Source organism: Amblyomma americanum, chromosome 9, assembly GCF_052857255.1.
Source record: "Amblyomma americanum isolate KBUSLIRL-KWMA chromosome 9, ASM5285725v1, whole genome shotgun sequence".
Taxonomy (NCBI): domain Eukaryota; kingdom Metazoa; phylum Arthropoda; class Arachnida; order Ixodida; family Ixodidae; genus Amblyomma; species Amblyomma americanum.
In genome coordinates this window covers 98,713,125-98,727,792 of record NC_135505.1, presented here as the reverse complement: position 1 = coordinate 98,727,792, position 14,668 = coordinate 98,713,125, and the positions used below count along the sequence as shown (strand labels likewise).

The 14,668-nt window shown below is 48.4% G+C and overlaps 1 protein-coding gene across 1 annotated transcript; it reads left to right on the top strand.

The window, feature by feature from the left end:
- The first annotated feature begins 10,022 nt into the window (after positions 1-10,022).
- LOC144105211 (S-phase kinase-associated protein 1-like) lies at positions 10,023-14,426 on the top strand. The gene is made up of 4 exons (XM_077638355.1): positions 10,023-10,370; positions 12,028-12,251; positions 13,579-13,719; positions 13,989-14,426. Exons 1-4 carry the CDS (start codon positions 10,079-10,081, stop codon positions 14,016-14,018), a joined length of 687 nt encoding a protein of 228 aa, XP_077494481.1. The 5' UTR covers positions 10,023-10,078; the 3' UTR covers positions 14,019-14,426.
- The last annotated feature ends 242 nt before the right edge of the window (positions 14,427-14,668 follow it).

Genomic DNA, 14,668 nt, shown 5'->3' with positions numbered 1-14,668 from the left:
TCGCCAAAAGAGTTGTATAATTTAGGCCTTGTAACTGGTGTTCAGTCAAGACACAGACATATGAGGATTCAGCAGAAATTGCATAAATAATCACCGATGAAGACAAAACCTTTTTGGACAGAATCTTGGCATGCATATTGCAAAAAACTGAAAATCGGAAAATTTTTTCTCCAGTGGATAACTACGAGCCGAAGGGGTTATTCTTTATTTATTCTTTATTCAATTTTTGCCCCGCTTAGCCCGAAGGCGCTACAAGAAGGGGGTTACAGTGATGAAAAAAACGCATCTTCATTCATACAGCGCACTTGCTGACCTGAAAGGCGATTCCATTCACTGATTGAGCGTACAAAAATGAATTTGCATACATATTAGTTCTGGTACAGTATTCCAAAATCTTAAAGCAGTGATCAATACGAGAAGAGACATAATGGGGCCTGCGTGAACATTTTTCCTTTTGAATGCCAGTTTTATCATGAAATTTTGATACAGCAGTTTAAGGTGCAATTTTCTTCTTCGAGAAGAAAGACTTTCTCACCCTAATTCATTTTTCAGGTCGGTACAGCTATCACCTCTGGAGTATCGATGTAGGATGAACCTTGTAGCTCTGTTTTGGATTTTTTCAAGCTTATTGCTCAGTGTTATTTGCCATGGGTCCCACACCGCACATGCGTATTCGAGCATGGGTCGAACGTATGTAACAAAAGCAGTTGAATTTTGGTGAGGTGGCGCATGACCCAGATTTTGTTCTAAAAAGTTTAGGGTCTTTGCGGCCTTCGCGACCACCGTGTCAATATGAGCATGGCAACACACTCTGCGCATATGTCTGTGCAGCCTCCACCTTGTTATCATCCGGCCCGGCGTAACCCAGCCAAATGCTGGACTGCGTTACCGATAAAACATAGCGCCACTGCTGCGTCACCCGAGGCATGCGTCACCGACGGTGGCTGCAAAAACAGGCTGCCCGGCTGGGAAGAGCGGCTTTTTCTTTTCCGCTACCGAGACGAGCGTCACGTTTGTGTGCTCGTCCGCTGCCATCGCTAATCGAATAAACAGTTGTTAAGTTTTTATGCTGGGATTAATTTCTGCCATCATTGCTTCATGCCTTACTATACTGGTGTCGATGGCCTTTAGTTTGCTCAAAATTGCAGTTTGTCCTTCTTGTAAGCTCTGAAGTAATTCAAGCTCATCGGTATTCAACGGGCCGGGGTTCAATTCAACATCGTCTGAAAGCAGTAATAAGAACCCTATGCGCAAAAAAACGGGAGCGTTTGTTACATAGCTCAGTTGACATCTGCCTTCGGCAGACAGGCACAGCACATGTGGGATATGGAGCTGGCAGGGTACACAGTAATCTACAAACCAGAATTGGATAATTATGACTAACCTGCAGCAACAGAAGAGGCGTAAGTAGCATGTCGGCAAGCGTGCCAGCTCCAAATCTCACGTAGCCCATGTGTTGTTCGATTAAATATGGTCGGTCAGGGTGACGCAGCCCTCGATGGATCTTGTTGATTGGATGGCAGTTCTTGACGCTTGTCATGTTCGGTAATGGTATGACGCTGATAGTGGACCGGTACTAAAGTGGAAAGGTGAGATTGGGAAGTTTGCTGGGGCAGAGTTGCTTGGCTGTCGCAGGACAGCCCAACTGATGATACGGAGAAGGAAAAACTTTATTCATTGGCAAGGGTTTGGAAATCGCAGGTTGTTGGTCGCACTAGGTGGCTGGTAGCCCTTGGCTCTCGGCGACCTCTTTGGCCCGCCGTTTGCCACAACATGTTTGCCATAGCCATGAGCTTGACACAGTCAGTTTATCGGCAGGCAGATAGAGTAACATAGTATTTTACTTGATTTCTTGGATTTTTTTGGCAGGTGTGTTTACCAATGTCTCAATCTTGATACAATTAATGTTTTCAGCAAGCAGGCATAGTAACTGCATGAGTGGAGAGATATTGACTAGTTTCAAATGCCAATACAGTCAAGCCCACTATAGCGAACGTGACGGTCACGCAGATTGCGTTAGTACTTTGTATCCGGGGTTCATAGTAAGTGTACTTCCCATATTACAGCCAAAAATACAAAGGTAGACACAAGAGACGTTTAATTCTTTTTTTATTATTTTGCACCTTTGCCATAAAGTAGGGGTGTGCGAATACTGAAATTTTCGAATACGAATCGAATACGAATTTGAAGAAAAATTGCCTTCGAATATTGAATATCTGCTCAGTACAAAAAAACTCAGAAAACGATGAGCAAGCAAACATTGTTGTCCTTATTTTTTTTTTTTAAATAGTGTATGGTTTTGCAACTAAAATAAACAAAACTAGACTGCCTCAGTACAATATAAAACATAATGTGCACAGAAATGTATACTACTTGATTAGACAGCATAACAGTATCCAAACTATAATGAGGTCATGGAAAACAAAGTCCATAAAATGACAAGACTGGCAACAAAAAATAACATGTTGACTATTAAACCTCATTCATTCGGAGTTCAAGGGACCGGAAGAAATGCCCGGTTCATCCGAAGGCCTCTGTTAATAAAAGTGCCCCCCCCCCCTCCTCCCCGAAAAAAAAATCCTGCCGAAAATGCTGAAGATGCAGTAAGGCCTTATGAGGCGGCTCCATCGCGCTAACACTTGTAAGCCCGTGATGAGCCACCCGTTTTGGAGTGCTGGAAGAACAACACAAATGCAGGCAAGGGGCCCGGGAACACACACTGGCGTCGGAGCGGCGAGGCGGTTTCTAAAAAGGAAAAAGAAATAAGCCGCGCGGAGCTGGGATTGGACTATCGGCGAATGCGCGGGCCGACATTTGAAGTTGCCGCGGGGCAGCGGTGAAGCTCAGAAACCGAAACTACGCAGCCAGGCTGTCTTTTTGCCCTAGCGACAGAGGCCTTCCGATTGTTGCCACGCCTGCCGTTACGCCCGCTAAATAGGTGCGCAGGTTACAATGCACCATGCAGTAGGCGAGATTTTGACGGGATCGTTTGCCCTGTTGTGACTACCGCGTCCCTTCAGGAGGCTCCCGCGGAATTCCGCAAATAGGCTTTCCCGCATAGCGTAGTTTACAAAACGGGATGGCGGAAGTCACGCTCGGAGAGTTATGAAGGCGACAGGACGCATTCTTCGGATGTGGGCATTAAATATGTAACGTATCACCAAAGGACTAAAAAAAAGCGCGATTTCGCTTTGCGATTGCTCGAAGCGGGCCGTCGTCCATCTTGTTCGCAGCACGGGTGATATGTGGGAAAGCTCACTTGGGGAAATTCTCACGAGGTGAAGCCTTGCGGCGTCGGGATGCGGTCGGTCCGCGTGATAAACGGCGGAGAAGAAAGGGGATAGGACCTCTGTATTGTTTGCAATTTTTAACTCCATTATCGGCTAACTTTCCAGATATTGTGGTTTTGCCACGGTCGAATTTATGAAAGTATGCGCATTATACGATCGCTGGCGAGTATTCGGGAACGTTCGAATATTCGGAAATTCACAAATATCAATTTTCGAATACGAATCGAATATCAAACATTCGATTCGTATTCGAAATTTCGAATATTCGCACACCCTTACCATAAAGGTATAATTTCGGTTCGCTCTATAGTGTAGAAAATCATGTAAGGTAATTTTGTGCAGGAACCTGAGAAGGCTGCTCCTCTTATTGTTGTCGGTCAGCTACTTGTAGAAATATTCCTCCCTTGTCGCCGTTAGTCCCACTTCCTGCAAAATCCATGTCCTTGAAGCCCTTGTTCCTACACAAGTCCACTGCAGGTTGTGAACATCCACCTTTGCAGTCTGTGTGGAACGCCTCGGGCAGGTGGTGTGTCCTGCGTCTTCTTGAGAGCCCCATCGGCACGTGACCGACGGGGTAAGGGCTGCCCCAGCCCTTATCCTCCTAAGGGATATCTCCTCCATTCTCGTTAGGTTATGAGGGAAGGGAAAGTTCTTGGGGGAATGAGAGAACGTGTGCTTTGCTTAAAAAGAGGATGCTAAGATGGTGAGTGTGGAGCGGGCATCAAAAGGGAGTCTGGTGGGGAATGCATTAGAGTTTGGAACTCAGTGTGTAAGTTTGTCTACTTTTCTCTGCTCAGCGTTCTCAGCACCATCTTGTTATTTATTGAGTGCATTGATCTTCAGAGTTACACATAGTGTCTTTGTCACTCTCTTCAGTTGTTCTATGGTGGCTAAGGAGTCTGTATAGATATGGGCTTCTGTAGACACTATTTTATTTATGGCCTCCGTAGCATCGCGGATTGCATAAAGTTACATCACAAGTGGGACCGGGTGGTCTGTCCATATTCATGATGTATGTTTAGCTCTGTATGTTGAGCTAGTGCCTGTTGTTCTACCACCCGTTTCTAAAATCGACGCATTCGTATATGCAATATATGTTCCTGGGCATGCATCAACCAGAGGTTGAGTTCTCGGCTTCTTTAATGCAGACCATAGGTCATGATGCTTTCCAATTTCACCAGCGCTGTCCTGTGCTCCTCGCCGAGACACTTATCTGATAACAAGCTGTTGTGGGGATGAACTAATGCATTCGAAGCATTCACAGCAGCTGCTGGTAGGTCGGCTTTCTCATCGTCACGTTCTTAGCAATCAAGGATTGCTTATATTTTGCGTACTGTAATGACTACGATGTCAGTGTAATCATCCACACGAAGCAAGTCATCCTAAACGACTTCGTATCCTGCCAGCTTTGCACGAATGACACGTTTCCACAATTATAAGTACCACGGCTGATTGATAAATCAAGCGTCTCTATAAGTAGACGTCTGAACACATGGGTGCTCAATCGTGTCCTCCGTTGTTCCAGAGTCCATAAATATATACCCCACTTATATAGTTCGGGATGCACTCCACACTCTGTTCCATCCAAATGGCCTTATCATTTTTGCGGCGGCAAACAAAGAGACCCAAAGCGGGACGTCGGCAACTGTTCACTCGGTTACTCCCGGCATAAGCTGTGACGCGCCGCCGATCGGACATCTAGGGCGCATGAGTAATGCCCATGTCTAGTGGCTGAAGAGCTCGGTCACCGCATTCGATCAGAGGGCAGCACGTGGTGCTCCACAGAGTTGTCGAGCACAAGCAGGAACTTCCCTTTGTTTTCTTGCCATGTATAGTGCTTGAAATGAGCAAACTGCTCGGTGAACAGTCGTGCACCATTCTTACCCCCATCTGACCTAATGCCTTGTGACACACTCGTCGAATAGGCAAACGTCGCTTGCCATTTAGATCTTTGTGTGGTGCCCGTAGCGTACGATAGCGAAGCTCGCAAAGCACCTCGGCCTTCGAGAATTGCCGATGGCAGACTGCAGCCGACGACCGCTGCCGTCCATACTCGCGTACAGAAGGGCGCTAACGCGAAGATTCCTGTGCTGAATACCGTCACAAGCATCACCTTCCAACCCAGACATTGTGACAGCCGCATCTGGTAAAGCTTATTCTGCACTGTGTACGTCGCCACGTTCCAAAGAAGGTGGGAAAAGGGGGGGGGGGGGGGGGGGCGTAACGGTCTACTAAGGTCACTGCCGATGCCGGTACCACGAGGTTTTCTACTGCGGGGCGAAGTTTGTGGCATTTCCGCGTTCGCTATAATGGAGCTTTGCGGCTACGCTTGTTCGTTGTATATCTGAGAGACAGTGCCATTGTTCTAACGCATGTTTTCATGGTTGTACCGCCCTCGTTCTTAATAAGCGAGCGTTCGTTATAACTGGCTGTTTTAATTGTGAGGTCGACTATACTGTGTTCAGGGGAGAGTTTATGGTGAGATAAGGAGAGCCCTTTGTATTGCAGAGGATGTAGTGTCACTTCATGTCTACAACACAAGTAGAAAAACCACCGAGGAGAAAGACACCTAAAACAAGATTTGCTAGCGTGTGTGACGACCCCCCATAATGCGCAGGTCCCCACGGGACGGAGAGGCAAAGAGACACCGTATGGCTCAGTTTAAACAAACAGATATATTCAATAATTATACATGATTATGATTATACATCAGAGGCTGGGGTGTCCGAGCTTACGTGCCGACGACTTCATGGGGACGATGGAGGGGCTCCGGAGTTGAGCTCTAACGGTTGCTGGCAGAAGCTGCACGCCGTCGGGCTTCGGCGCTGAAGGCCCCCTTGGCGAACGATGTCGTCCTGAGCGTTGTTTTTCCGTACTCCTTGTCGATTTTTACATCCTTCTTATTCCCCACATTCCCTAGATTGAGGACGCCCACGCCGGAGTGGGAGAGGCCTAGGGCTTTCACTTGGGCGCACAAACACACCACCGCACTTATGGTCTCGCCCCCGTCACGTGTTGAGTCCGAGGGAAAGAAGGTTGTCGTCGAGGTAGCGTCGGCTGTGGTAGATGGTCTCTGGCCCGCTGACGGTTCCCGCGGGTCACCGACCTCCGTTCTCCATCAAATGACACTCGCCACTCAAGGCCGGAACGCGAGGTCACTAAAAGGCCGGGAAAGTGGTCCCTTGTCCCAGGATGTGCTCGGGAGTGTTGGTGATGATGCCCGCCGTCTTGTCACGGGGCCAGGCCCACCGATACGAGGCCCTTTGTCCCCGGCATGGTCACGGCAATTGGGGAAGATAACGCCCGTCTCCCCGCGGCGGCGGCGTTCGACACGTGCCGACACTATGGAAAGGGGGTCCGGTTGTGCTTAAACCCCTTCGTTTTGGTCGTTCACTCTCAACGAGTATGGCTCGGTAATTGGACGCAGCTGTCACCTGGGTCTTCTCAGTGCGGTCCATGGCGGCAGGCCCGAAAGCAATCCCACTCAAGTTGCTGGCAGCCATATACAGTAGAAACATGTGTGCTGGCTGCTTCCAAAACGAGACCGGCTGTCGCCGATCTCCTCTCTTCCAGCTGAATTGCTTTCCCTTGAGTGCTTTTGCCGCCACTGGGGGCTCCGTCTACGCCGCGCCGTCGAACGCGGACCCTCGTAGCACACACAATGAACGTCACACGTGTTCTGCGCATGAAGGACATAAATATAGGCAACAATGTGTCATGTAGACGTCTGCGCTGCTCGCCGTCTATGCACGTGTAAGGTCGTTCATCGACTTTGGCGGCTGACGAGCGAGTCGTGAATACACGGACAAATAGGATGTTGGGATGAACAAAAGGAGCCGAAAGAGAAATGTCCTGGCCGTGAATATGACTACACGGACAAGATGTGGAACAATGCTTTCGGTATCGTCCAGGCCTACACCTCAAATAGAATGTTTTAACCTCAAGGTATTTAAGGAGGCCCTGGGCAGGCGGCGAATTCTTTACCTTCGCCAGTCCTCCGCGGCGAGAAATTCAATTTGTGGCGTTTGTGGGTATTAATTGTCATGGACCCGCTTGTGTACGTGCCCGTATACCGGACCCATCCCACTACAGACACCATTGTCATGCGACAGCGTGCACCCACGACACGAAGCTCTGTTGCAGTGTATACAACGCACGACAAGAACGCTTGTCGCGCGACAGAAATACGACAGAAAATTCTTTCGTGCGTGATATCATGGATAAATATAAAAGAAAAATTAAGCCCAGGCATGGTGCCCACTGCAGGCGACAGATGATGAAACAAGAGACCGAAGATTGAAGGAACCCCCGAAAAGGGAGCGAGCATGCGCTACCGTAGCGTAGCCAAGCTTTAGAGTGTGTCACTGCCCTCCCACACATGGGAGGGAATGGCTCTAGCCCTAAGGGGAGACCACTCGGAAGCAAGAGATAGAGTAAACTCTCTAGAAATGACTAAAATCTCCGACAACGGCCGACATATTGTTTCGTGACGGCAAGCCGATGAAGACAGAACGACATGACGAATGGCGACAGCATGATTTAATGGCTACCAGCTTGGCGTGAGTGCTGCAGTTGTTTTCCTAACAAAATGGCACATACCCACAAAGGGGGATTGGCCATATCCAGGCGGCCGGTGCACTACTTGTATTGCAAGTTCTGTCCCACGCCACTGCCCACTTCGTCGTCTTCCAGTCTGTGACAATATCCGTCGTATTCGTCCTGACGCCCTTTGCCAACTCTAGGGCCTATGCACTTCCCTTTTCCCCCTTTATCAGTGTGGAGTAGCAGGCCAGGGTCACCTTACCGCAGGCCGACCTCTCCTCTTTTTCTTTCATTGAAGTACTTTCTCTCTCCACGCACTTATGTGTTTGGGAGGCGACCTATTTGTATCGATCGGTAGGGAAGGCCTCGTATCTTAGTGTTTTCGCGCTGCCTTCCCTATCGATGCAAACGGGCCACCAAGCCCTAACCGGAACTCTAGTTCACCTGTTTGGATTCATTTTGCGAGAAAAAATTGGCAGTGGCTTAGCTCGGCTATGCTAGGATATACGTAGCGAGAGGTAAGTTTCCCCGGCTGAGCTTGTGGTCACTGTATGTTTAGCAATGAGAGACACTGGGCATACACATCTTTTATTAATTTTGCTCGACAAAGACGAAGTCTGCCCGATGATCTGTGAAGTAGCATGCACCCGTCTCAATTTTGTCGATACAGTATTTCGATTTGGTAGAGCATCTTTAGTATACGAGCTCTATAGTAGTTCCCCATTGTGTAGTGTGGACGTGAGGGTTCGAAGTCAAACTTTTCTTTCATACACTGAGTAAGAGAGTCCTGTTTACTGTTGAAATCACCCAAAGTCACACACAAATGTGAAACCGTGTCGTAGGCTGGTATACACGTGGCAACCACATCAATCATCTGCTTGACAGGTGTTGCCAGTGCCACTTAGACTGCTTGGATGATAATGCCGCTTTCCAGAAGCCGAACACAGCAGGCTCCACCATTATTCACCGCGATCGAAGGGAGATGTCTGACAGCGGTGATACCTTGTTTCACGTACACACAGACTCCAACGTTCTTATTTGGTTCAAGCCAACTGCCAGGCGACAACCTCAGGATCGGAAGAGTTAATCTTCTCCGTTCTATACCGTCGTTTAGCAGCGACTGGACTCTCCTTCTCTGCATGCATGTCAAACGTTGTGATACAGACGCCCACTACATCTCCGCCTTTTATACGCAATCCTGCGCATGCGACGCGAGGTTCTGGTGATAGAGCGGCGTGCGGCGAGGCGGCGACGAAGAACGCGGCGCTGCTGTGAGGTCTCTCTGGTTACCATGGTATCGGCGCATGCGCAAAACTGCTCATCCGCGTGACGTCACGCTCGGCTTTGACGGTGAAGCGGGCGCGCGGCGGCGGCGAAACGCACGCCGCACTTTGTTCCTCTTCGGTTTCCATGGCAACGGCGCATGCGCACAACTGGCTTCTCCCATGTACCGCGAAATGCTCGGCTGGTAGCCCAGTGTAGCTCTCGCCACAATAAATAATACAGACATTTCGCGGAAGAGGCGTGCGTAGCGCAGCCCCACGAGAGACACAGCTGGGGCGATAATAGTGTAAGTACGTGAAGGATGAGGCCCTGAAGCCATCCGAAGCACTGCGACTTTATCAGATAGCTGGACACCTCAGGAAGAATGGGAGGCTGTAAAGGGGCAAGCCGAGCTTGCAGTGAATGGCTCAGCGAAGGGCACCGTAATGCGCCGGGATGAGGGGTCGGGAAGCACCGTTGCTAGCTCGGAGTGTTCACAGAAGCAAACACGAAGTACTGGAGGAATAGAAATGTGCTGGTGAATCCACTCCTCTTCCCCACATTACCGACTGCAAAAATCGTCAATAAATCCGTCCCTGTCTCAGTTGGCGGTCTCTTACAAAATGCGACCCGAACCATGACTAGTTTGCCGTATGGCACAACCCTCGCCCTCGCGTTGCGCAGCGAACTTCGTCGCAAAAACTTTGGCGTACATTATGGGGAAATGCTGCTTATTACCCACAGAGGTGAGGGTCACATCACCACTCAAATTCATGTATTCACGGGCAGAATTTCAGTCCATCGGGATCAGAATCATATTTATTGGTATGTTAAAATAATACAACATATATATAGGGGGAGGTTCTGAAGTGAAAAAGTGTAATCGGACATCTTTTACAAACGAAAGGACACTGGGTAGATTAACGTAAGCAGACGAGGAAGAGGAAGGGGTTTCAGGCTGCGGCAGTGCTGTGCCTATCATCATGGAGTCCGGGCACGATAACAATGAGGACCCCGGTCCTCAGCTATCTGATGTCCAGGATGCGGACTCCTGGCAGATGCAGGCGGGAACCTCGACCTCCGCGGCTGCTGCCGACGACGGCAGCAATATGGACTTCTCGTCCATATTTCAGCAGCAGCAGGCAGCCGCGACCACAGCAGCCTCGGCTCCTCCAGCGGCCAACACCATGAAGCTGCAGAGCAGCGAGGGACAGGTCTTCGAGGTGGACCTGCAGACGGCTATGGTGTCCGGCACACTGCGCACCATGATGGAAGGTGGGGAAGTACGCTATAAATACGGGACGCCGTATAACAGGAGAAATGCGGCTTGTTTACTCTCTCCAGAAGCTGGATTGTTCCAGATGGGGATTGCATCTGAATAGGTGCTCGATAGCAGCTGTTTACGCCGTCTAAATTGCCAACGGGAGTCAACTGTTGTCTCCATAGCAGCTGTTTACACCGTCTAAATTTGCAGGAGAGTCAAATGTTGCATTCCTGGTTAGGCAGGGAGTAAAGCAGCATCCGCACTCACTCCCCTCCCTCACCCGACCCCCTTTACGCCACGGACAAAAGGATTCGGAAGATGCTTCTCCTCTTAATTTGATAACATGACAGAGCTGCGGTCTGGAGCCTATAGAGTTTCGCACAACTTTTCGCTGGCTTTCTTGACTGCCAATAACGGTGCCTTTCTTTCTCAGCGGACGGAAGTGAAGTATGACAGCGAATGCTCTCATTATGTACTTTGCGAAGGCATGCACTTGCGTACACAAGTTTGGACAGAACCGCCTGCTTGCTGTTGCACTTGTTGCGAAGCAAATAATGCCTCGTCATTAAGTGAAAATATATCGTCACTGCACCCTTCGGGAGTCTCGCTCAAGGTTACATGCATCTACTTTGTGAAATAAAGGTTGTTAACGTGGGACACTTTGTTATACTCCCCCCTCGATAATTCGATATTAAATTAATTAGGAGATTTTCTCCGGTTCCATTAAATTGCAGTTACAGTTTTACTGTATTAGCTGTTAATAAAATTTCAGGACCACTTGATAAGGTTCCTTTTGCAATTTAAATACAATGCTACAGACCTAGCGCAGAAATCTTCCTCTACACCAGCAGCATAAATTTGTTCTGCCTGTTTTCTTGGTTTTTCTCCTTTGTTTCATGAATACAAATCATACTGGCCTGCTAAATCTTTGCTCCCGTTTATTATACGAGCAGTGTGCTGCCAGATCGGCGCATACTCCACTGACCATTGTTGTGATGTTCTCGACGTCTAGCTGGCATCTTCCTGTACTTGACTGACCTTCTTATGACGCCATCCACATGACGAGTGCATTTAGAGCCCTGACAAAATGTCCTTCTTTAGACTAAATATCTTTTCACGCTGAAATGAAATAAAATCGTAAAGAAAGACGATAGAGACACGAAAAAAACACAGAAGACACCACTGGCACTTGAACTAATCACGCGTGCAGCCTGTATATATTTATTATTGTGTAAATAGTTCTTGTGTACATTACCTCTCCCTCCTATCCTTTTTTTCCTGTCCCCTCACATCTTTCATTTCATTTCTACGTCCTGCCTGCTATCCTTTACTTCCGCTGCCAAAGCTCAAGTGCTTCAGTATCGATGGCAGATGCTGGGGCTAGCAAAAATCTTTTCCTTTCTTTTTAATATTATTTTTATAAAACCACTTACTACTACCACTACTACTACCGCTACTCATTGTCATGCATCAGGCTTGTTCAGAACTCATCAAAGCACTCGTACACGTCAAAACTGAAATGAAATGCATGCAAAAGCAAAAACATACGTTTTAAACCTTGTTCTGTTCAGAAAAACCATTCCATTCGAAAGTGGCATCTTTGAACAAAGCTGCACAGACGAATACAAAACCGTTGAGAGCCCAGGAAGGTTGATCGGACTGTCGCAGACCTGGGCGATCTGGCCAGTGACGCGGACGAGGTGGTTCCGCTGGTGAACGTGAACTCGGCCACGCTGAAGAAGGTGCTGCAGTGGGCCACCTACCACAAAGACGACTGGCTGCTTCTGGCCGAGGATGACGTCGGGGCTGCTGTGGGCGGAAGGCAGCCGCTCTCATCCTGGGACGCCGAGTTCTTCAACGTGGACCAGGCCACGCTCTTCCAACTGATCGTGGTGAGCGATTATCCCTCTTACATCCACTGCAGGGGAAAAGCCTCTCTAAGTGACTTCCAATTAACCCAGTCTTCCAGCAGGAGAGTGTACGGTCATGAGCAATATGACGGGGCATTAACTAGATAATGTCCTGGTTATTTCTCCACTAAATTTTAAAATGGCTAACACTAATTAGGTAAACGAAAAAACTGTGCTTCTCTCACGTAGTAGAGGGCTAATCAATAAATAAATGTTCAGACTTTGTTTCATCTCTTGTTGCTCACGACTGTGCTGCAGGCACAGGCGGAATGAAAGTGACTTTTTTAGAGTGCACGAACCAGATGTGTTAACGCTTCTGCACCGAACTCGGGTGTTATTGTTGGTTGAACGGTGCCAGAGTTTTCAGTTTCATATTGATTGTGCCTACACGTACTCAAGTGTATGTAAAGCCATAAATGTACCTAGCAAAACTCTCTTTGCTTGTAGAATGTCAAAGCAATAAGCAACCGTGGAGGTTGTTACCTGAAATGTATTGCAGTAAAATGAAGTGGCTTAATATAACTACAAGAAAGACTTAGCCACTGCGCCGCCATCATATCGCACTTGGTAAGCACACATTTCTGCTCTCACCAGGGTTGAGAGGTTTCTTAAGCACTGTCGGAGAGCAGAGTAATGATTAGAGTGAATAAGCAACAAACTATATTGAACGTTACCAAACGTTATAATCGCGAACGCTTTAATCGCGAAGGCATATGGACACTGCGATTATGTACTAAAGTGTTAATTGTTGGGCTAGTCGGTACTGCAGTTGAGACACATCCGTAGAATAACCGCGCAACGGCTCTAGGCCAAAGAAGACACAGAAAGAAGGGCGGAAAGGTCAAACACAGCGCTGTACTCTCAGCTGTTTATTAAGGCTCTCGCCTTTGGCTTTGTCCTGGAGCCGTTGCGCTGTTATTCGATGGATATGTCCCAACTGCGATTATGGTTTGTACTGTGTGCCGAGCAGTGCTGAAACTGGTGGTATTCGGCTGGTTTGGCGAAATGCAACAGGGTCAATTAATTCTGCATGTAACTTGCATGATTAAGTACCAACTATAGCGTTTCAGCCTCGAATGCGAGAGGTGCTGGGCTTGTATAGGTGGGAGATGCTTTTTTACCGATGGAAGCCCAGTGGTGGGCTGTGCGAACGACTCCGCCGACTCATATTTCTGAGGGACTAAGAAGAGCTAACGCTTAAACATAAACTGCGTATAACGCAAAAAGAGGCTTGTTGCGCGCTCTCTGCGTGCACCGTCTCTTGCCGAGCTCAAATGACGGATCCTGCCTTTTCTTTGTCCGGACGCAGGCTGCCGACTACCTAGACATCAAGGGCCTGATGAACGCCGGCTGTCGGACGGTGGCCAGCATGATCCGGTCCAAGACGACGGACGAGATGCGCAAGAGGCTCTGCATCAGGAACAACTTCACGCCCTCCGAGGAGGAGATGGTGCGCACACGTCAACTACACGACTGCACTCGCCCCGTCAGGTTCAGGATATAGCCTAGAGCACGTTTCATTGCGGTGGCGGGTGGGGGAGAGTGAATGGGAGTGGGGAGTGGAATGTTACATACGGCCTCTCACACAGTGATTTGACGGACTGGATCACGGTGTGCACCCGACAGGGGTAGCGGCTGCTTTGTTCTAACATTAACGTTAACGCATACTTTGCCGCATTAATCGCATTGATCGTCTATAATCTTTTTTCTTTATTGCAGGTAAAGAAGGAGACTGAGTGGTTCGACTGAAGAGCTTGAGCATACGGCAGCTCCAAGAAGAAATTTAGCGACTCGAGTGTAAACTTTGAACTCGTGCATTTTCCGTTTTGCACTGGTTTCCCCTGAGACGCACCGTCATTTTTTAGAAGACTGCAGTATCAACTGCGAGACCATTGGGTTTTTAACATGACGGCAGAGCCCCTGAAGAACTCGGATGGCCAGAGCAGGCGTCATTATGCAAACACAGTTGCCTCTGTTCGAAACATTCCCGGACAAAGTCGAATCTCTCTCGGCGTAATGTCAGACACTGCTTGCGTGCGGAGAAGCTAACAAAAAAAAATTGCTGCCGTGAACCTTTCCTGGTCGTTGCGAAGCATTTGTTGCTAGGAGACTAGCATCCTCAAGCACCAATGGAAGTCGGGCAATAAAAGGTTTAAGGTGTCATCTCCGTCTAAATATGCGGTGAACTGCTCGTTTTTAGCGCTTGTGTTGTGTTGTCTTCTTCCTGTTCCTTTGTCGTCGCACTTTTGCACTGGTTAACCATGCATTCATACCAACTAGCCAAACTCCTCACGTTAATGGAGCTTGCATATAGACACTAAGTTCGTTATTCTCCTCATAGAACAAATTGTGCATTGTCTTGCAGGCGTATTTTGTTGGTTTTTTTTAGTTTCTTTGCT